This window comes from Lepisosteus platostomus, chromosome 13, assembly GCF_059453375.1.
Source record: "Lepisosteus platostomus isolate fLepPlt1 chromosome 13, fLepPlt1.hap1, whole genome shotgun sequence".
Lineage (NCBI taxonomy): Eukaryota > Metazoa > Chordata > Actinopteri > Semionotiformes > Lepisosteidae > Lepisosteus > Lepisosteus platostomus.
This window is the reverse complement of record NC_142623.1, coordinates 39,708,334-39,730,675: the sequence shown is the minus strand read 5'-3', so window position 1 is coordinate 39,730,675 and position 22,342 is coordinate 39,708,334. Positions and strand designations below refer to the sequence as shown.

The 22,342-nt window shown below is 37.1% G+C and overlaps 1 protein-coding gene across 2 annotated transcripts in view; it reads right to left on the bottom strand.

Annotated features, from left to right (window-relative positions):
• Positions 1-13,733: 13,733 nt before the first annotated feature.
• Positions 13,734-22,342, bottom strand: part of ctnna1 (catenin (cadherin-associated protein), alpha 1) — a 103,821-nt gene continuing 95,212 nt past the window's right edge. For both annotated transcript variants that reach the window (XM_088604611.1, XM_088604609.1), the window contains exons 17-18: positions 19,804-19,938; positions 13,734-15,710 (exon numbers count right to left, since the gene is read on the bottom strand). In XM_088604611.1, the coding sequence (XP_088460737.1) occupies positions 15,420-15,710; positions 19,804-19,938 (426 nt within the window). In that variant the 3' untranslated portion in view covers positions 13,734-15,419. The remainder of the gene's footprint in view (positions 15,711-19,803; positions 19,939-22,342) is intronic.

Below are 22,342 nucleotides of genomic sequence, written 5' to 3'. Positions count from 1 at the left end.
TTTTGTTAAAATAAAAAAAAAATGAGATGGAAAGTTTAGAGAAATACATTTTAAGATTGTACTCATAAATGCAAAGCTTTATTCTTTACAAAGCAAGTAACTCACATCATATGTCAGTAAGATTATATTTCTTTTGCTCTCTTTCATCATTATCAAAGGCTAGTCGGAAAAACAAAACCCAAACAACAATTCCCATTCACCACCATGTTGCAAAGTGACAGTGAATATATTTGTCTCTTTGACTAGTCTCCTTTGTTAGACTGCAACAGTTTTCACTGATGTGTAACATTTCTTTCAGGATTTCATGTCATCCTGAAGTGAAGATGGTAACAACATAAAACATAAAACAATGAAACAACACTCTCACATACACTTTTGCATTCCTTTATTTCAGGGGACTATTTTAATTTATTACTCCAAACCTCACACAGTAGAAACTTCACATGGTATACAGATTCAGGCACAAAATATATATTTTAGGCCCTGATAGCTTTAATAGAAGATGCCATTTGTTTAAAAACAATTTCATAGTGTGTATATTACCAAACCTTTTGTTTCTTAGAGTGAGAATTTCTTATTTTAACAGTTTAAATGTTCAGGGTATTTGGTGACTGTTCAGTTGTTTTGAAATTGGTAAATGCATTTAAAAGACCTAACTTCTTTCACCTTGCACATTGTCGTTAACCACAACTGCTCTTTTTGTCTTATGTTTGTCTTATGTTTTCCCTGGTGATTGAACGATGTTAATCCAGTGAACAAGAGGATTTGACATTTTTTACTGATGTTATATCCTATTTTACTGCACTTTAAATAAGTTATCAAATTCTTTTTTAAAAATATATATATTAATATATATTCTGTTTTACTTATATGGAAAGTCATGGTACATTTGAGCTTTGGGGCAGTTGTGAAAGTTGAGCTATTCTTAAAGTTGCATTCCCAGAATAATACACAATCATTAAAAAGACATTTCCAATATATTTATTTGTTCTACATTAATCTTTGCAGATGGTGTTAAGAGGTGCTGTGGATTCTCTTATCTAGTTTGAAGGCAGCAAATAAAATCTTAATATTTAATTAGTAAAAATGAGTCAATTCCATACCAGAGATGCTGCTTGTCCTGGTTTCTGAAGCATTAAACAGACAAGAGAGCACATGACAGCCCCCCTAGATAGGACACCAGTCCAGCGCAAGGCACACCCCCCAGCAGTGCTGGTCCTCATTATACAGCTGATGAACTGGAGCAACTGGAGTGAGGTTCCTCACTTAAGTGTAGGACAGCAGTGTCTGCAGTGTGAGCATTACACTGTGCCTCCCACACAATGTTCATTACACATTTTCAAAGGTTTCACCAGGGGTCTGCACTCAATCAAAACAGCTCCCTCAACTTTTCTATTAAAAGGCTTCTGCTTTAGGCTGAGTAAAGGGTTACTTTTTCCCTTAATTCCTTAAATGTTTTTTTTAGACTGTAGATGGAAATGATCATGACAAAACACACTGCACACTTTATCAGTGTCAATTAGACTTTTGTAGAGACAAAAGACACACTCTACTAGACAACACCAAGGCTATCTTAATTACTTAATGTACATCCACACTATTTTTCCTTTTTATGTTATATTTTTATTACAGTAAACATTAGTACTTTCTTAGCATTAGTATTATCTGTATATCAGCTGGTAACACAATTATCCATCAATAACAACATAAGAAATGGTAAGAATGAGAGGAATTTGGCCCATTTAGCCTGTTTGGTAGGAGTCATGAATTGATCCAAGAATCTCATCCAGCCATTTCTTGAAAGAAGTCAGGGTATTGGCTTCAACAACATGGCTGGGTAGCTTGTTCCACACTCCCACGTTAATCAACATGTTTTCTCTGATATGATTTCAACTGTTCTATTTAACACCATTCAAGCTTTTGCAAATGTTTCTCCTTTTGAAGATCCATGACCATTTGAAGGTACTGGTACAAATGCAATGGTTAATGCAAAATTAATGTTAAAAATCCAAATGTGAGTTTGACTTGATACTAAACTAATCACAACATGTTATTTTGCATTCTTATGCAGAACAAAGAAATAGTTTTGAATCTGTCTGCATTATCGTACTAGGATAATACAAGATACATAATAAAGTTCACACAGACATACACAGTGACTGCAGGATCACATTGTGCAATGTTGAAGCATTTTATTGCTAATGTTCCACTGCTGGCACCCAGAGACGAGGCAAGTAGCTTTTCGTCTTCTGCACACAAAAAATGTTGCATCGCTTATTAGAGGTGCTAGGCAACTAATGGAAACATGGCCGGCATAAGACTGAGAGCACAGCTTGTAAAAAAGCTGGGAAATAAAGGATCACAGAGTCGGAAGACAAGGAAAGTGAGGTATAAAGGATTACACAAAAGAGATGCTCCCTTGCTTCAAAAAATGTTAGAGCTGAGCATTTTATTGTGAAGGAGCAGCTGCTGTAAATCATATTTTCTAAGACCCATATAAAAATGTGTTTGAGGTTTTATGGCATAAAAGCCAGGAATAGGCAGTTGTGCTTCGTTGTGCTAATTTTATTTCTTTCTATCAGCCACTCTTCTCATTAAAACCTGCATGAGAACTACAATAGGCATAACTTTGAAATCTAGCTTCAGAAAATTAAATTGGACTCAACTTGTGTGTGATACCTGCCATAAAGAGTTTCATAAAATGTTTATTAAGCCATCCACAAAAGTTCAAGCTATCATGGCAACTGACAGGGGGATATTTCCATCAGGATGGCTCTCTTCTTTTGGAGATCTCCTTGAACATGAATCTAAGCTGTATGCAGCGTGCTGCGCCATGATCCATTTCCATAGAAAAAACATTGGTGCCGAGGTAAAAAACATACAAGCATTCCATGGGTAAAATACGGTTAAAGAGAAATGAACACATTTAAGCTCTGGACAAACTACAGATCTCTCTGCTGTCAAAGGCATAGTGTGGATGTACTGTAATCTATGCCACAAAGAGTTACTGCTAGCCTGTTCCATGTCTTTCATGTATTTTTTTTCTGTGCCACACCAATACATTTACAGGCACTCCCTGTAATTTCAATGGTTTGGAAATTTGCACCATTTACCCAGAAGTCATGGAAACCTGAACGATTGAATAATTGCAAAACTCTTATATGCTTCAAAAAAATGTATCTTGTCCTTCTTCAATCCTATGGTTTCAGTTAGTTGAGAGGAATCAGTGTTCAGTGAATTCAAGAACGTTTTGTGCAAAATGTATGAACTGTTGTTTTATTTCACAAAACTTTAAATTGGTAGATGCACATGTTCTTGCCATGAACAACACAACAGTTATATATGATTGGTATACTTCCCACACGATGAATGTGGTCATATTCAGTCCCTGTGGCTAATTACTGTATATGATATGTAACAACAAGATGCAAAATGTAATACTTGCAAGAAAAGACAGCACACTTTCAATTGAGATACTGAAGATTACATACATTGAAAAACACATCCATTCTATGTACAGCACTGAGAAATTATAAAGCTTAACTGTAGCTCGACACAGACATTTTGCACCTGTGGACCACTCTTGTACTGACAACAGAGCTAGACAGCAGGGCTGTAAAACTTTACCCCCTTCATTGTGTCATGCACCATGACAGCTGGCTTTACTTCCAGAAAATTTCATTAAAAAATCCCCCGCATTCCACAGAACATGAGCTTTTAATTAAGTGAAATTCTCCAGTATACCATTTACAGAACTGTATGGCAATTTCCTTTGCATCTGTTAAGAAAATTGACAAGAAAATATTAGCACATGAGCCATACGGTACATGTGAAACTCCTGTCACCTGGAGGTTCTTAATAACCAGTAAGAACAGTATAAAGTGTAATGATACAAATAAGAATAACTCCTTGTAATGTATAATGCTTTCTTCCTAAAGTGCTCTGGTTCACAGGAAAGAGTGACATCTACTTGTCCATCAACACTATTTACAGCTGAAACCTCATTTTTCTGAAGTCTCACATCCAGTTCTGTCTAACCAGCTCTGACCCTGCTAATTTTTTAGATTCAGATACGTTTAAGATGGGTAATTTGAGATGGGTAAGATTATAAGGCTATAAGATGCTGCTGCTGAAATGTGTGCGTTTGTGGCTGCCCTTACAGCCTCTGGCTTAGTTTATATAGACCAGCTGTGCTAGAATACATTGAAATTATTGAGTTTAGTATATGAGAGTGTGAGCAAGTTGTCTTAGGTCCTTACTAACATAGTTCCCAGTTATGTTTTGAAGCTGATAATCAAGCTTCTTTTAGGAAACACATGGATGAGATCCTCAGATCAATTAGTTACAGTACTATGAAACTAAATTAATGCTGTGAAAGGCCTCCTTTTGTTTGCAATTTTACTTGTGCTTTTATGTTCTTAAAATGCTTGTTGAACTCTGTCTTCAAAGATCAATACCTGATCTCGCAAGAAAGGTCATGGAACTATCTTTTTCTGTTATGCAATTTCCATTCCATTCCATGGTTATGTGAACTTTTTTTCAGATTCTTGCATATGTCTCGGGATAATCAAAAGCAAACAATCTCTTTTTGTCATCAACTCATGCGTGCTAATATAAAGAAATGGATTAATCTGAATGCAAGTTTAATTATTTTATATTTAAATTAAATTACATTTATTTTAGTAATTAAAATTCTAATTGGAGATAAAGATAAAAGAGTATTGTAACTAAAAAACAGGAACAAAATGGCTCTTAAGCAAGAACTGAATTATGTTGTTTGTCTTTCAAAGACAGTGTTACACCTGTGCAAAGGTGAAACTCGCATCCCCACATGGACTCAAACACCCACTGTTGGTATACAAACTTGGGGGTTTATCAATGCCACCTGCCGTCGATCAACTTTACTTACAGTACCCTGTTATCACCAGATTTTCAAGTCCTGACATTTACCTCACTCAGTGCTCAAACACTGAGTCTCATTCTCAATCAATTCCTGGCGTTTTTGATTCCCCGCCTTTGTCCTCTCTTTGTTTCGACTATGGCTCCATCTCACTCCCGGTTTTTAATATCACTCTTCTGGTTTTCACCTGTTTTTTGGATTTAATCTCAGACTGCCTACCCTGTTTATGAATTGCCTGTTTTTTCAATGTTCCTTTGGATAGTCCCTTGTACTGCAATTCGTCTCAGTCAGTTTGACTTCTGTCTGTTTCACTATGCCCCAGTCTAGTAAGGAAAACTTAGTTTCCACTTTGTCTGCCTACTAGTCTCCTGTCTGACAGCCAGAGCTTAGCAATTGTATTCTCTCTCACTTTCAGTCACAAAGCACCCTGGAGGTAAGCACTGTGATATTCCACATAACGTGAATTCCTGATCCTTGAACAATTTTTTTGGCTGCTTAAATCAACAAACCAGTATAATGGCAGTGTTCCAATCTACACAGCTAACCCACAGATCCCACAAATAGACCACTTCATAGACAAAAAGTAATCAAGTGGGAAGCAATGAAGAATGAAAAAATGTGATTGCAGTGAAAAGTGTGCTCTACAGGACAACTGAAGCAAGAATACTTATATTCCAGCTGCATTCATGGTCTTATTCATGATTTTTTCTTGTAGAAATGCCAATTGTGATCCACTGCAATAGTGTGATCTACTTTTTTTGTCCACTTCACATGCAGCACTGCCCTTTTCATAAATTATACATGTAATGGCTTTCTAATAAATAGATTTGGATTTCAAATCAGATAAACAGAGGTTAAGATGAGTGTTGTATTCTGGAGGTTGTAGGATCAAATTCACATAGCAGATTGCAGAGCTAATGGTTTGAGCACATCAAAGTTAGACAAGGTGGAGTCAGCTTGGAATCTAAATGACTTAATGTCTTGAACTGAAAAGCCCCAAGTATAATTCAACATTTGGTAGTCAGACGAGCAAAAGCATTTAAGCACTGTAACCTTTGGCCACTTAGCTTGCCAAATGAAACTAATATTGTAATGTAGGTATGGTGGTGGAAGTAAATCTTCATGGGAGTTTTGTGGTATGCGGTAGATTTGAAAGCTTTGTAGCAGCCCGTGAATTATTGTCAAAGAGCAACCTATGAACACGCCCATTGTCTTTAAAACATGTTTTTTTTTCAACAACCCTTTCTGAAGAAGAGGAAAACTAATTATTATAGTATTATGTTGATTTCCACAAATGAGCTCGAGATTGAATCTGCTTTCAATCTTCCCTGTGTTACAGAAACCAATAAAGCTTGTCCTTCAGCACTCCTCTGTACTGCTCCTTCTAGACATTGTCACCTAGGTCTTTTGTTAACATCATTAAAAATCAGAATTATTTTTCTGAAAGCATTTTAGTTGAGATTATTTGCAGTTTTTAATAATCATGTGGATTCTATTTAAAAACAGGAGTTTATTAACTGCTGAGCAAGGTAGTCACCTAAACTATGGATTAAGATGAAAAGCAAATCCCAAACAACATGCTTTGGTTAGCAGCACAACATATAAACTAGAATTTCAGGTTAATTTAGCACTGGTAAAAGCATTTAGTTAAGGTTTTAGAGGTAATTGGATTCCTAAATACTGTCATTCAAATTTCTGGGCACACTTGATAACAAAACAATTTGAATTGAAATACATTTCCCCAGTGCAGACCAAATATAGTCAAACTGCAAACAGCAAGCATGAATATTCTTTCCTTTCATTTTCCTGCACTCAGCATTTCTCACTCAATGCTTTGCTAAACTATTTGTTTTTCATCTGCAGTTTGCGCTTTGCAGTATTCTTCATAGAATCTATCTGCCACTACTGCAGTTACTCCATTTCCCAGTAATTGGAATAGAAATTTCAATGTGCTTTCATTGAAAATCTTCTAAACCTTTAGCTGTTGTCATTAGTTTTTTGTTGGGGGGAAGGGTTCTTTATTGTTTTATTTCCTGGATCAATGAAACACAGTAAATTTTATTTTCTTCTCCTCCTTCTCCTTGTACTGTCTTTTGTCCCTTGTAAATGCATTGGAATTATCCTGCCATAATAATTCTAGATAAGAACATAAGAGCTGTTACAAATGAGAAGATGCCATTTTGCCGTGCAGCACATTGGCTAATAATTTTTTAATTGATTTAAAATCAATTAGCCAGCAGCCATATCACTCTGCAACTCACAACTGGCAGCCCATTGAAGCTAAGCAGGTGTGAGCCTGGTAAGTACCTGGATGGAAGACCTCCTGGGAAAAACTAAGGTTGCTGCTAGAAGAGGTGTGAGTGGGGCCAGCAGGGGGCGCTCACCCTGCACTCATGTGGGTCCTAATGCCCCAGTATAGTGACGGGGACACTATACTGTAAACAGGCGCCGTCCTTCAGAGGAGACGTAAAAACGGGGCCCTGACTCTCTGAGGTCATTAAAAATCCCAGGGTGTTTCTCGAAAAGAGTAGGGGTGTAATCCTGGCGTCCTGGCCAAATTGGCCCTTACCAATCCTAATAATCCCTCTGTTCTTCATCACTCATGCTCTCCTCCCCACTGATAGCTGGTGTGTGGTGAGCGTACTGGTGCACTATGGCTGCCGTTGCATCATCCAGGTGGGGCTGCACACTGGTGGAGGTGTGACTGTCACAGTCACACTAGCAGTCAATAGCAGTCACAGAAAAGCACTATATTAATTACTTAGAATAAGTTAAAGTACATGGCCATGTAGCTCCCACTATCCTTTGAGTAACAAAGTGCCTCCTGTTATTGGTTTTAAATACTTTTATTGGTTTTAAATACTGGTTTCCTCTTGTGTCCTCTGGCTCGTATTTCTCATCTGTTTAGTTCGAAGAAGTCTGCTGGGTTGACTTTTTTAATGCCCCTGAGTGTTTTGAGACTTGGATTTGTTGATCGGAAGATCTTAGATTTGGTCTAACATATTGCGTGTCAGAACCTCATCCCCTACAGACACCTTTCTTTCAGCATTCCATAGCAATATAACTTTTTTTAACTACTTATGCAATAAAATGTTCTAACTCTTGATTAATCCTTTTGCTCATTATGTAATCACACTACCACATCAGCACAAACACTCAGCTAATCCTACAGTAAGTTAGAAAGCTACAGAAAATAAAGATTTCCCATGGGCCAGATAGGAAATTGCTTTTAGAAAGAGATGAGGGCATGGTTACAAATGTACCATCTCCACCTAATACATATGTATCTGGATTTGCAGCACTACTATTAAAATATAAGCTTTAATTGGTTCAATAGAGAGGTTTACCGGCTTTTTGGAGGTGTCTGGGGAATGGGAGTCCCCATTACGGATAGTATTTTAAGCCTTGAAGAAAAAGTATATGAGATTTCTCACTTGTCTTTGTAGTATAAAGAACTGGGACTTGAGCAATGACAAAATTCAGATCTCTGCTTAAGACTTTGCGAGAACAAATTCTGAAGGGACTTTCATACCTATGGGCTGGAATATACTGTAGTTGCATCCAACCAAGCAGTTTACAGTAATTGCATTACTCGTAAGGGACTGCAGTGAGCTCGGGGCTATCCCAGCAGGCTCAAGCTCCAGGAAGGACTACATCCTAGACAATTACATTGCAGCACACAACATGCATAGAGGGAACAGTTTAGAAATACTGCTCAGCCCACATGAGTTTGGATTGTGCAAGAAAACAGGAGCATTCAGAGAAAACCTACACAGATAGGCAGAGCATGTGAACTCCACACACAGATGGAAACCTGGATAAGGCTAGCAATGCTAACCAACATATCTCCCTGATTAAATATTAATGTATATATGATCTTAAATGATCTATTTAATATTATGAATAAGGAAAACAATCTATAATTTGGTATTTATAGCATATTGAAACAGTGGCTGTTTTTACTGACTCTCTTAGGAATATAATTATATTTGTAAAATTAATGCAATGGCAAATGATTGGCCTATTTTTCCTCATATTGGTTGAATGTTTATTACATTTTAAATTAGGGACAATATTCACACACCACCAGTTTAAAACAGATGGATAGTAGTAAAGAAATTCTATGCAGATTTGAATTTACTGTAGATAGGCTCTCTTGAAATCAGCTGCTCCAACAGTGTTTATGCTGGGTCTTGCAGTACTTCTTTATTGTGTTTCCTCTAGTACCACTAAATGTTTTTCTAAGATGAAAACAGAGCCCCTGTATGTTCGCACTGATAAATTCAGCAGTTTGAAACAGGGCAGGTCTCATGAGATTTTTAGACAATGGCACTAAAGTCTGTTTATTTTCCTAAGGTTTTGGAGGAGAGGTACAGAAACTCTATTTCTTAACATGATCACAAAAAAAAAAAACATTTGTAAGGACTGCACAGCAGTTGGATGTCAAACAAGTTTCTATTTGGATATTTCACTTTGTTAATAAGAATTCATCTTATAACACTTTACAAATCTTTTGGAAAACAGGCAAATGTAATAAATGAACCCATTCATTTTACATTCCTTTTTACCAGTCTAATATATTCCATTACACTCAAACACTGGAAGTTAATAGTAAATAAGTTTTTATGCAGCTGATCTACTCCAAACCTAACAGATAAGGAAGGCATATAAATAAGTGATAAAACCTGGTGACCTGAATGAACCAAGATGCAGAACTCGTGCAAATATTTAAAATATCTTTTCAGGAAGTCATTGTGGGGAAACTGATCAAACTGAAAACTAGCAGATTTCACCAGCACCCAAACTTAAAACTTAAGATCTGCAAACTGAGAACAACAACCCAAAATTGAAGTGCATTTTAAGAATGCTGTCAGACAGAGGTAATTAAGTAGGTGCTGTGATAAAGAACCACAGACAGATGCAAGTAGAGTTAGCTTCTTTGTTATTCTGAGACTCCCATGTTTTACAGTCAGCAGTAATAGCAGTCACAGATAACCTGAAACAATCTGAGAATAAAGAGGAAGATACTTTATTTAAATGATCTCCATGCCTACAAATTAAACAGGATATTCAATTAAAAAGACCACTGAGACTGTTTTATGTTTCCTATAGTACATCACAGAAAATTGTCATGGAAAGAAGTTAAGAGCTTTTTGAAAAGAGACTCATGTGTTAGGCAAGGCCTGGAGCTTTTTTCACTGTATGCATCCAACATTAATTCAGGTTGACAATTCATTACACATGAATTAATTAATGCTCATAATAAGGCATTATTTCATTTAGTGGAATATTCACAATTTCAAAAGTTTTTTTTTTTTAAGAGAACAAGCTCCCATCTGGTTTTTATTTTTTTTCTTGCAACACAGAAACATGATTTAATGTTATAGTTCTTCTGCTTGACTCGCTGTTTTATACGAAACTGGTGGTGGTACTTTATTCCTTCCTTTATTTAGCATATACAGTAATTCTGCCTTGAAGAACATTTATGCTAACACTTCGCAGCTAGAACATGTAGTCGGATATTTTCTCCGATTTAAAACATGAGAATGAGAGGGCCAACTTAAAAACCTATCCCGTTTTCTGGCAAACCATCCTTTACTAGGATCCGCCATACAATTAGAACAAGACATTTTACAAATGAGAATAGATTGCAATTAACTACCACCTACCATCTACCATCAATAAGGGTATTTGGTAGCTAGTAGTTTGGTAGGTACTGTAGCAGTTAAAGGATCCAAAGATCTCATTCATGTATTATTTGGAGAAGCCAGAGTTTCAGTAGCTTGTTCCATACTCACACAGCCCTTTGAGTAAAGTACAGTTTTACCTCTTTTTCTTGGTTTTAACTGCACTACCATGTAAAACTAGGGACTCAAAGAATTGATAGATAATAGTAGGGGCGTCAACAAAACTTTGTCCAACTTGCACCATCTTCTCTGAACTCTAGGAAAAAAAGTCCTCAGTCATCTGATGGTCAACTTTTGCCATAGGAACCACATACCAAGAATCTGCTAATTGGGCATGATCACTTTGCTTTCAAGTGCATAAACATCTCTTGACTTTCTAGTGAATTCATTTTTACATTTTCTGAAACGATAAAAATAAATATTACCATTCCTTATCAAACAAGAACTGCCCTCATCCAGCCATTTCAATGTTACTCAGCCCCCAGAAGTGTATAAACGTTTTATCACCTTGTATAAAAGGGGCCAGAATGCAGCTGTTTGAACACATAATTAACTGCACATTTACTCTGAAACACCATAGGTGTAAAAACGGATATATGTCTTTAAACTTGAAAAGAACTTGCTTAGGCAACTTATCTTTCCTTGAGCCAAATATTAAAAACAGGAGCTTCGCAACAGCAAGAAGTCCCTGAATGCTAGTGTGAAAATGAGGAAATCCCTCTTGTGCAGGCTTACTTTGCTGGAGCAGTTTCAAGAACTCAACAGTGTCACCTGGCAGCAGGGATGATGCTTTGTTCCTGTTCACTGCGCACACAGGCGCACTGACTGTTCTTCAGGAGGGAACCAGTTGTCATGCCAGCTCAGGAGGGACCAGGTAAGGTCACAATTTCGTTAACCTGGCCACATCAAAGTGAGGGAGGATGTCTCTTCCTTAATGTTAAAATTAATACCAACCATTGAGGCAGGGAGCTAACATGGTAACAATATTAAAGATACTGCCAACTGCAAAGAGTCTGTCTGACAAGTTAACTTGCATATTTGGAAGATGGAAGTTGATGGCTATGGATATACCATCTTTTCACACAGAATGACATGGGCCTCGAAGTGCAGTTACGAAGAAAATGATAATTATTCTGTAACACGGTAAATATAAATGCAGAATATATCTAACATTTTACACAAGGTATATAAACCTATTTATACAAGTCAAAATGATTAATGTCCAACAAGAACTGGGGTTATTGAAAAACTGATGGGACTTACTGGAGAAAGAAAAAGATGCATTCAAAATTCTGTAAAATTCTGAAAATTCAATTGGAAAAATTTGCTGGTGAACCCGAATGCAATGGCTGTGCAGCACGAAGCCTGGAAGAGCTCCAGCAGGTGCTTGAATGATCTGATGACATGGCACAGTAGTAGGCCTTGCTTTGGGCGTCAGCAGTCAGCACCATTCATGCAATCTTTCCAAGAGAGGCTATGTGGAGTCAAAAAAAAAAACTGAAGCTAAAGAGAAACGACCGATGGCTCAATATCACATCCCTAATCAACCTACAGTATGTACTAAAGCACGTAAAGTTTCCTGAGGGAACATATCATGGTTAATGTATCAGATCTCTATAAATCCGACACTCTAAACACCATGTACTATTCCTTAACAGATTTCTCACCTTTCCCACAGAGCCTCAGGTGATGCCTTACCAACAGAACACCGTTTTAAGCCTTGCTGATACGCCAGGAAACATCCTAGATAAAATATTTCTTTGTGGATGCTTACTTCTTCCTGGAGTAGTCCTAGGTTCCCCATTGAGAAATGGCTTACAGGAAATAGAACTGTTGGCCAAGCAGGGGATACATTGTCGATAAAAGTTTAGCATCCATCACACAATTTTGCACGGTTACACAATTATTTTCTTCAAAGTGCAGCACTATTCAGGAGACCTTCATCAATACAGGTGTGGCAGGAACAATCACATGCATGCTTAAAAAGGCAACTACAGTTTTACAAAGAGGCTTCCAAAAAACTTTTCCTCTCGCAGACCAAGCCATAGAAAGCAATATGAGAACCCTAGAGCTTTATGGGAACACTTTTGATCATGTCACAAAAAACTTTATTGGCTTCTAGATTTTGGCAGTCACTCCAAATAGGGTCAAATTCCATAGGTCATCCTGTTTCACAAATCTGTGTGCTTACAGAATCTGATAAGATGTAATGCCAGTTCATCAAAGGATAAGAACACCTAAGAGCATGCCCATGATGGATCTGCCACTTTGAATTGGGACTGTAAAAGCAGCAGCTGGCAGAGGCTCTGCACTCCTAACGGAAAAGTTATGGGATCAAATCACAGGTAGGGCACTTTGCACTGAAGCAATTTGAGTAAAGTACCCCATTTAAAGGTATAACAGATACAATGCCCTGCTGTACAAATGGGCCCAAAAGCAAGCCCATTTGTTGACAAAATTGCATATGTACAGGTATAAACTTGAAAAAAGCTTTTCCAAAAATAGATAACGATTATGAATACACACCTTGCAGTATTTCTGGGAAGACTGAATTACTTCCCCACCTTAGCTAAATAGAACACCATAAATAACTTAATATAAATATATAATTAAAAAAAATAACCATCAACCTACTGAAGAGTAAATCACGCATAGGCTATGCCTCACAGACAAGGTACTGTAGATTGTCTTCCATACACCTGAAAATGCATGATAAGGAAAAGATGGAATCCACAGATTACCAGGTTAAGCAGGTGTTTTCTCACGAGATATCTGGTCAAATACCACACGTTGTAGGGAGAGCTTTTCCAGGCTTATGCTTTGAGAGGCAGAAATTCAAGATTGAGAAAGTGCTTGGATCCTTCCCACAACATTCTATGGATCTTCTTCTGGTTTGCAAGCAGTATTTATTAGAACTTAAAATACTCCAAATTAAAGCACATAACATACCCAAGTTGAATCTTTACCTTTGCCTAGAGTGTACTGGAATCTTTTGGTAATACAGTACATCTGAAAAACTTAGCTAAAACTAAAGAAACTAGATTTGTGTTACACAATTGTGGAAGTCAGACAAGACGTCTGAAATCTTAAGGGACTGTTCAGAAATACCTTAGAAAATAGAATAAAAACGTCTGTACAAATCAAAATAATTACTACATTAGAAAAGAAACTTTATTCTTTATATATATGGAAATGGATACAGAAGTGATACACTGCACAGCAATAAGTCAAAATGCATTCCGGGTTCTGTAAAAAATGGGCACAGCAAAGCATACATTTCTAAACCTCTATAAGATTGTCATTTGTAAGAGGGATTTTTTTTTTAAATGTAAAAAATAGCACATTTTACCTAAACATTTTAAAGTAGAGAATCTCATTAGCACTGTATAAACTGATAAAATCCCCCCTTTGCTATTTATGCACTGTTTAACCTTTTCAGCAGATAAACAGCCAACACATTTCCGACAGTGTGCATCAAGTTATCCCAAGATGAAGGTAACCAAATTATAAATACGCTGCACTTTTTAAATAGCGGCATGTTTAATGGAATAGTAAGCAACCGCTCTTAAATGTTAACTGGTTAATTTCATTTGAGACGTATGCAGGCAGCCTATTTTTAAACATACAGAATATCGGAATGCAACATGAGAAACCTGCATCAATCTCCTTTGCTCTGGGCTTGCAAATGTCAACAGCTTTCTTTTATGAACTAAAGCCTGCATCTCATTTTCATTTAAAAAAAGTCATTTCTAAACAAGGCCACGAAAACTCTTTATGCAGAAAAAACATGGAGTATTATCTGCAAACGTTCCATATTCTACAAAGAAAAAAAATCATTAAAGCATTATATAATCAAATAATTAGTATTGCATTGGTAGGTCTGGACAAATATATAAAGTCTAAGGATTGCTGAAATCACTGAAAATCATGTCGGCTTTAAGTTGGTAATTAACTGGTATGAAGATAATCTGAAGCGTTTAATAGATATCAAATATCAAAAGTGTAAAATATAGATTTCCTATTAAAATGATTTAAAATCTTTATGGTAACCCTTATGAATACAATTAAAACTTTTTGATCTATTAATACAGTATCCATGTCAAGAATAAATTCAGCAGTGATATAATTTGTAATAAACCGAAAGTAAGGAATCGGTCTTTGGTTCCAACTCTTAAACCAAAATTAAAACTTTTCTGCATTTAGCAAATAGTAACACCCTTTGTCTTAAATCTACTGGAATCTGTATAGATAAAGAAGGCAAACAGTAGAGTTTGTTTAGGTATATAATCTAAAGGATCAGAATATAGCTAATTACAGAATACAAAAGATTGTTTACCTAGTTAACGAACATATGGACCCAACAGAAATTAGAATTCAAAAGGTTAATGATAAAAGTTTGAAAACTGGAGCAAGCTGTGACAGGTCGAGGGTCACAGTGATTAAAGCATTTTTAATTAACTGACAAAGCAAAAATGTTTGACATTAAATCCAGAAAAGCCTATTCAAGACATCCTACAGCAGCTACTGTTTTACAATTGCATTTCCAGAGTCACTTTATGTACTTCTAGATGGAAATTTCAATTGAACTATAAACCTTATTGCTTTTAGACAGAGATTGTTCAGATATAGGCAGGAGAGTCAGGAACTGATATTTTTCCCTTTATCTGGACAAAAATCAGTGAGGCTTAGGGTGACGATCATCAGTAACAAAAACAACAAGGACGTTTTCAGAATGTGTCCCTACAGACTTCAAGCCCAGTTCTAAATTTAAACAGTAATGCTCATTTCCGCTTGTTCTCACCGCTGATAGCCAAAATATAGATCCTAAGAGGTTAAATGCTATCCATGGCCTTAAACTCGCTGAGGGCCTGGACAGGGTTGATATGCTTCTTCTGCGAAGATCTCTTGACCTTGTTGGTCTGCCCATCGTCCTGCTTCTCGCGCTTCACCAGAGGCTTCTTCTCGGGTGCCTTCATCTTCCAGGAGATGGCCGGCAGGTTCAGAGACTGCATGCCCTGGGACTTCTGGTACTTGGTGGAAGCCACGTAAGAAGCCTTCACCGTTGAAACCACAGTGTTCATCAGGTTCTTTGCTGCTTGGATCAGAGACATGGCACTGTCCACCTGATAATTAGAGAATAATGCTGTTACAAAGGAGGAGTTAAAAAAACTCCTAGAGAAAGCTTCAGATACCTAAAAAGATTAAACTTAATTTCAAAATGTATCTGCCTATATAACCCAATGTCTCAATTAGAAACAACCTGTCGTTAAGTACTCTATCTTAAGTGTAACCAATCTCTGCTATAAATAATTTAATTAACACATGAAAGGAAGCTTAAAATGCACTTGTGTACTTGCACGCTCTTCTAGTGAGCAGGGATGGGAAGTCAGTGAAGTTTTTATTAAAATTACAAACATCTGAATATTTGACTTTCATTGAGAATAACTGGTCTTATCATTGGCAGCAATGCATCTAACACAAAAGACAAGACTTATGAGCAGTACAAACATGAAATGAAACCAATGCAGACAAACCTTGAAGTAGCATTTAAAACTAATTTAACCTTAATTATGATGCTATAAAACTTTAGATTTCTTTAACAAGATAAAGAAATACCTGATCACATTCATTCCAGAAGATATAAAATGCCCTTTTCAGTGGTTTGCACTTGCGAACCATAAATATAAACACGCCATTTTTTGAATTAAGTTATCAGCAGGAGCAGAAGAACTCCGCAGTGCAGAGACAACACTTGTTTGCCTTTTTCGCGTGTACCACTTCTTGCAAAGTAACAGACGGATGTTGAAGTCTAAAGTGATTAAACATTCAGCTTGTTCTGCGACAGGTAATTATGTTTCTGCAGCGGTGCACTGTAGTTTATTTTCTAATAGTATTTCCAGTTTTCTTTTCTGCAAGGAAGCCATCTTGCTCTTTGCTACAAACATTTTCTACTCAATAACATAAGACATGAAATATGCCTCTCTACCTGTCAATCATTGTGGCATGTTTATTATACCCTCATTTCAAATAAGTTTCTTCCTTGTTTTCCAAATTAGCTTTTGGATATCTAAGCATTTATTTTTTCAAACATTCAAGTTCTTGAAGATTTTGATATAAAAAAAGTTTGATTCCACTAAATTATCTTCATCATTCATTTTTCACATAAAAAAGTTTGCTTAAGCATATGTAATTTTGCATAACTCAGGAGTAAGGTTTGGATGCCAATACCATAACCCAAGAATTCATTTAGCAGAGTTAATAAAATGCTCAGTGACTCTCATGCTGAAGTTTCCACTGGCTTCTGCCTCCAACAGTGAGCTTGCATTATCTTCCTGTAGGATGTTTTCTTCACTACAGGAACACAACTAATGGCTTAAATTATTTTTACAGCCCTGTTTTACCCAGTACAAAAGAGTGAACTATAAGACTTTAGCCACGTCAAGATTAAAAGTCACAAATTGTCAAATCATTTACAATAAGGCCTACAAAACTGTCAAAACACCACCCTTTTACAGGGAGTCATTGTTAAAAAAAATGAAATATCAGTTACTTTTTTCCCCAAAACGAAGAGATACTTTATAAGATAGTGCAATTTCTTCCCTTAAGCAAATTTTGTGCCTTTTGATCGAACTGCACTTACAGGCAGATGAGCACTACTTGTTAAATCTCCAACTGCACTTTTTGGCATTACTTCTACCCAGGAAATTACAATTGGGTAAGGTAATCTTCTCAGCATAAGCCACTTCCAAGTACTTGAGGACTAATACTGCATGTGCTGCTCAACTCAAAAATCCCCAGATCTATACATAAAAACCCTGAATTTAACAAAGTTTACTACCTATATATTACAAGGTAGCACAGTTTTGCTTTAACCTAATGCTACATGACACAGCCCATAGTATTGGAAATTCTAAGCATTAGAAGTGCAGCAAATTAAATACTACTTGAAAACTGTTCATTAATGAAGTGCATGCTTCTCTGAAATATAACTGCAATGCAAGCCAAAGTTAATTCAATTGATGAAATTAATTTTAGTCTTAATCAATTGATGAAATAACCATCTATCGTAAAACATTATGCATGGCAGGTCACAATCCAGTTTCAAATGGAAAGGTGATCCATTTGAAATGATCTCATTGTGGGGACCACTGTTCTCAAGACTGGTCAATTCTGCGAATCCATGATTTATTTACATTTTAAAAAAGGAATTTATAATCAATTGTGTGGGTAGATAATCCACATAAGTGCTATAATCATGCAGTTGCAAAGCATGGGGTTTAATAAAAAATACTAAATGTAAATGTATTTAAAAAATAAAATGCTATAATTTCCCTGTCACAAGGTTTAAATCCTTTTGTTGTGCTAAATTCAAGAAAATTGACACTAATACTGAGAGAAAATTGTAAACTAATCTAAAGCTGATCAGTAATGCTCATTAAACAGAAACAAGTTAACAGTAACGTTGGGCAAGACAGCTATTTGTTTCATTCTAAAGAGATGATTCAGCTTCCACTTGTCAGGCAGCAGAGCAAGAAGCAGCCTCAAGAAGTTAAAATTAGTTGTTGCGCCAGGTGTTCACTGGGAGAGCTTCCTATTTTAACACCCTTAGGAGAGCAGTCAGCCCTCTGACGTCCCCATCAGTGCTCTCCCTTCAAATAACAGACCTCCTCCAGGAATCTACACTGAGAAGCTGTTGCCAGTGAGCTAATTAATAATTGCACATACTTGGGGATTCTGGCCTCTTCTGAGGCAGCAGTGAATTTGAAATTCTTTTCTATTTACAAACCGCTGAAACATCAAACATATGAAAATTTTGTTCAATACGAACGACGCACTAAACAGCCCTTTCCTTTCAGGTTTTATACCAGTAGAGCTTTGTTATTTCATGCCTTTGTTTGGCAAAGCTCAAAAGGATGCAGCCTTAGAAGAATGTATCCTGTCAACATGCTTGTCTGTGTCCGGGTGTACTGCCATTAAAAAAGGAGCAGCTATGCTTGTATAGTGCATTAAAAATACTGCTGCCATCCATCTCAAACGCTCTATCTAATTCAGGGTCGAAGGGGAGCCAGAGCATATCCAAGGAATTATATGGATTCCTGCATAAATGACTCCTAAAAAGTGATCTGATCTTCATCTAAGTCATAATAATAAAGAGTCTTCTTTAATAAAAACACACATTTTACATTGCCATGTCTTTATTGAACAAATGGTTTAAACAATCAAGGTCACGGATGGAAAAAGTATGTGAACCCTTACATTTAGTTAATAGTGGAACCTCCTTTATTGCCAATAACCTCAACCACATGCTTTCTGTAGCTGCTGATCAGACCACCCTAGGGTTCTTTGTCACCTGTTTGAGGATTGTACACCGTGCCCTTGCAATGATCTTTATAGGACGCCCACTCCTAGGGAGAGTGGCAATGGTGCTGAATTTCTTCCATTTGTTAACCATCTGGCTGACTGTGGACTGATGGAGGCCCAAGTCTAGAAATCCTTTTCTAACCCTTTCCAGTCTCATGAGCTTCACTCTTCTTCTAAAGTCCTCTGAAATCTCTTTTGATCGGGTCATATTGGACTTCAACAGAATTCAGTAGTGATGAGCATGTAACCAAAACTGTGATTTTTTATATACAGCAGGGCAGGTCAAACCCACACCTGAATTGATTGGAATCCCTGACTCATTTATTGGAATACCTGACTCCAATTACCCTCTTCTTAAGATGTTCACATGCTTTATTCATCAATTACCTTAATTGACCTTAATTACCATTTGTGCAATAAAGATATAGCAATGTAAAATGTTGTGTGTGTTGTTTGTTAAATAAGACTATTCATTATGACTCCGATAAAGATCAGGTCACATTTTAGAAGCCATTCATGCAGAAATCCAGAGAATTCCAAAGGATTCCACAGTCCATCGCAGGGTACACACAGACACAAACACGCACAAGCTCACAAATTTCCTAGAAGATAATTAGCCTATCAGCATGTCTCTGTACTGTGGGAGGAAACTGAACATAAAATCCACGCAGATAGCACCCTGTGTCTGGAATTGAACCCATGGCGCCAGGGCTGTGAGGCAGTAACGCTAACCACTGTGACATTGTTAAAACAAAACCATCTTTAAATCAATCACTCAGGCAGATAGAAAATCTGGGAATACAGGAGGAATAGAAGCAAGAATTTTCACTAAACCGTTAATAGTGAACACCTTACCCCAGACACTACCAGCTCTCCACCCAGATTCTGCACTTCTGCTTTCACTTTACTGCAGATGTTCAACTGGTGGCAATAGAGGGCAATGCGCTGCAGGTAGGCCAGCAGATCCTGTTTGCAGGCGGAATCAGGGCACTGAAAATCAAAAGAAAACATTCAGTTGTACAGAGGAATGGCTTTTTAGGTAAAAAAAATGTCAGTACAAAAACACCTAAACCCTCAAACGCATTTTATTTCCAGCGTTTTTTACAAACCGCAGGTAGTATCACCAGAAGCAGAAACAAATGCTGAGTAATAGCTGAAAACTATTACACTAAACTTTGCATAAAACTGTCAAAGATAGCATTCACATCTAGACACTAAAAGCAAAAGCTAATGTCGAGGCCTTTAATTTGATGAATGGGACTTTTTTTTGCAGTCCATTTGTTAAATAAAATATTTTTATTTTTCCCACCTCTCTTCACCATATGGCTATAGGGGCTATGCACTCCTAAATGGTTTGGAAAGGCTAAGAAATGTCATACTTCAGGAAATAAAGAGGCAGCATTCGTCTACCTTCAGCAAATGGTGAATGACCCAGTTGTCAGTGATTCTCAAACAATTTTCTTTAAGTATAAAGTTCAAGAGGCATCACAGATGAGACTAAAGCAATTTTGGGAAAAGGTCACCTGTGCCCATCTGCTAACAGTTACTAGTAGAGGCTGCATTAAGAATGTCTAGCCCATAACCTCAAATGCTCAATCAGCCTCAATGAAAACCTACAGAAGAAAGCATTTTAAAAGGCCTACACCAAACAGACACGAGTTCAAGTACTGAGCACAGGAAAACAAGATTCAGGTTTGCCTTTTTTTTGTTCTTGGGTCTCTAAATTAGTGGGTAGAAGATCCGAACTCAAACCCAGAGACAGGCAGTTTTCGATTTTTGCAACTGAGTTAAATATTTCCATTTCAAAATGGAAAAAAAACAACAATTTTCTGTGAATGTTCTTAAGGTTGATTTTATTTTTTGAAAGATTTGATCTGTGGCAAAAGCAAATGGTAAAAATGCTTTTCATAGAAGTCTGAACGTCTGGTAGTAAGAGATAAAATGTGACAAAAGAGTTTTGAATCTAATAATGCCAGATAGTGCAGTCTTAGCTGTACCTTGCTATGGTGACTTTCTCCACTTCCCTTCAGTTTGCAATTTAGAGATGATATACTTGTAACTGACATAGCGGCTATTTAAATTCATACACAGGAATGATCTTATGCATTAGTAAAGAAATACAATTCCTTTATGAAAACTACAGACACTGCACCCATGAAGCAAAAGCAATAATTGCCACATAACTGGAAACAATTTTCAAGCTTTGTTCCATGAGTTTCAATGGAAGGATTTTTCCCCAATTACTTTGTGCTACCCACCAGCTATACAAATGAGTGAGTGGAGTAACTGCAGATAATAATAAAGGCTATAGTAATATCCCCAGTGCAAAGCTGCAGGCTCATTAGACAGGCCAGCCCAGGAAGGAAGGAGGCACCTTGTGCTTTCAGGCTCCTGGGGAACCATCAGGAATCACACATTAGAAGGGGGGCTCCCTATAAGTAGAGCCCCTCACAGACCAACTTGGGAGGGCAGCACCTGCTCCTTTTTTGTTCAAATCTCATTCCATCACTCTAGCGGGAAACAAAATTGTCTTAATTATCACCTTCACCCGATGCCATTTTCAGTACATTTTATTGCAGACAGACCTGACAGAGGGAAGCAGAAAACTGAATGGCAGAATTGTATACCCCCTGCATTAGGCTTCTGGAGATAACTAAGTGCCTGTGGCTGGCAGGGGTAAACCTGAAAAGTTAGGTCTACCCTTGTTTACCTCTGTTATGTAGAGATAACATTGTACAAGAGATTGCTTTAACTTAAAAAAATAAGGAACAAGGTTAAACCTGACAAGTCGGCGCGAAAGTGTTTGAAAATTGAGTGCACTTCACCCTCTCATTCAGATTAAAAGAAACGCTGCAGTGCAGGCATCCGAACTTCTGTAGTTAATAAAAGCAAGAGACTGACAGCTCAAGCTTGTGAAATATCAACATGCTAACCATGAAATCTGGTATTAACTTATTTCATGCTAAAGAAATAAAGGTTTAGAATGGCATGGTACGGCATTAATGACAGGTACAGATTTCTTAATTTCTATTTGCATTTCCTGCTAAGAGCATATATCTATTTTTCAACAACAACAAAAAAGACATCTGTGCGATTTGGCACGCACTTAATACCTTTAAAACCTTAAAAACACAACCACTCCCACACATTCAAACTTCTAGATCCTTGTATTCCCAAGCTGCTTCAATGGAATACTGGCATCTGCAGGAATCTGAACGAACTCCTGCAGCTCTACACTGAGCTCATAACCTACTACGTGTGCTTCTCTGCAGAACTCCCACAACTAAAACCTATCCTTTTCATAATAGGATCGGCATCAGAAGGAGGCTTTTGTAAGGAAGATGGATTTTGCGGCAGATACCGAGAAAAAACCCTCTCCACCAAGACTGGAAAT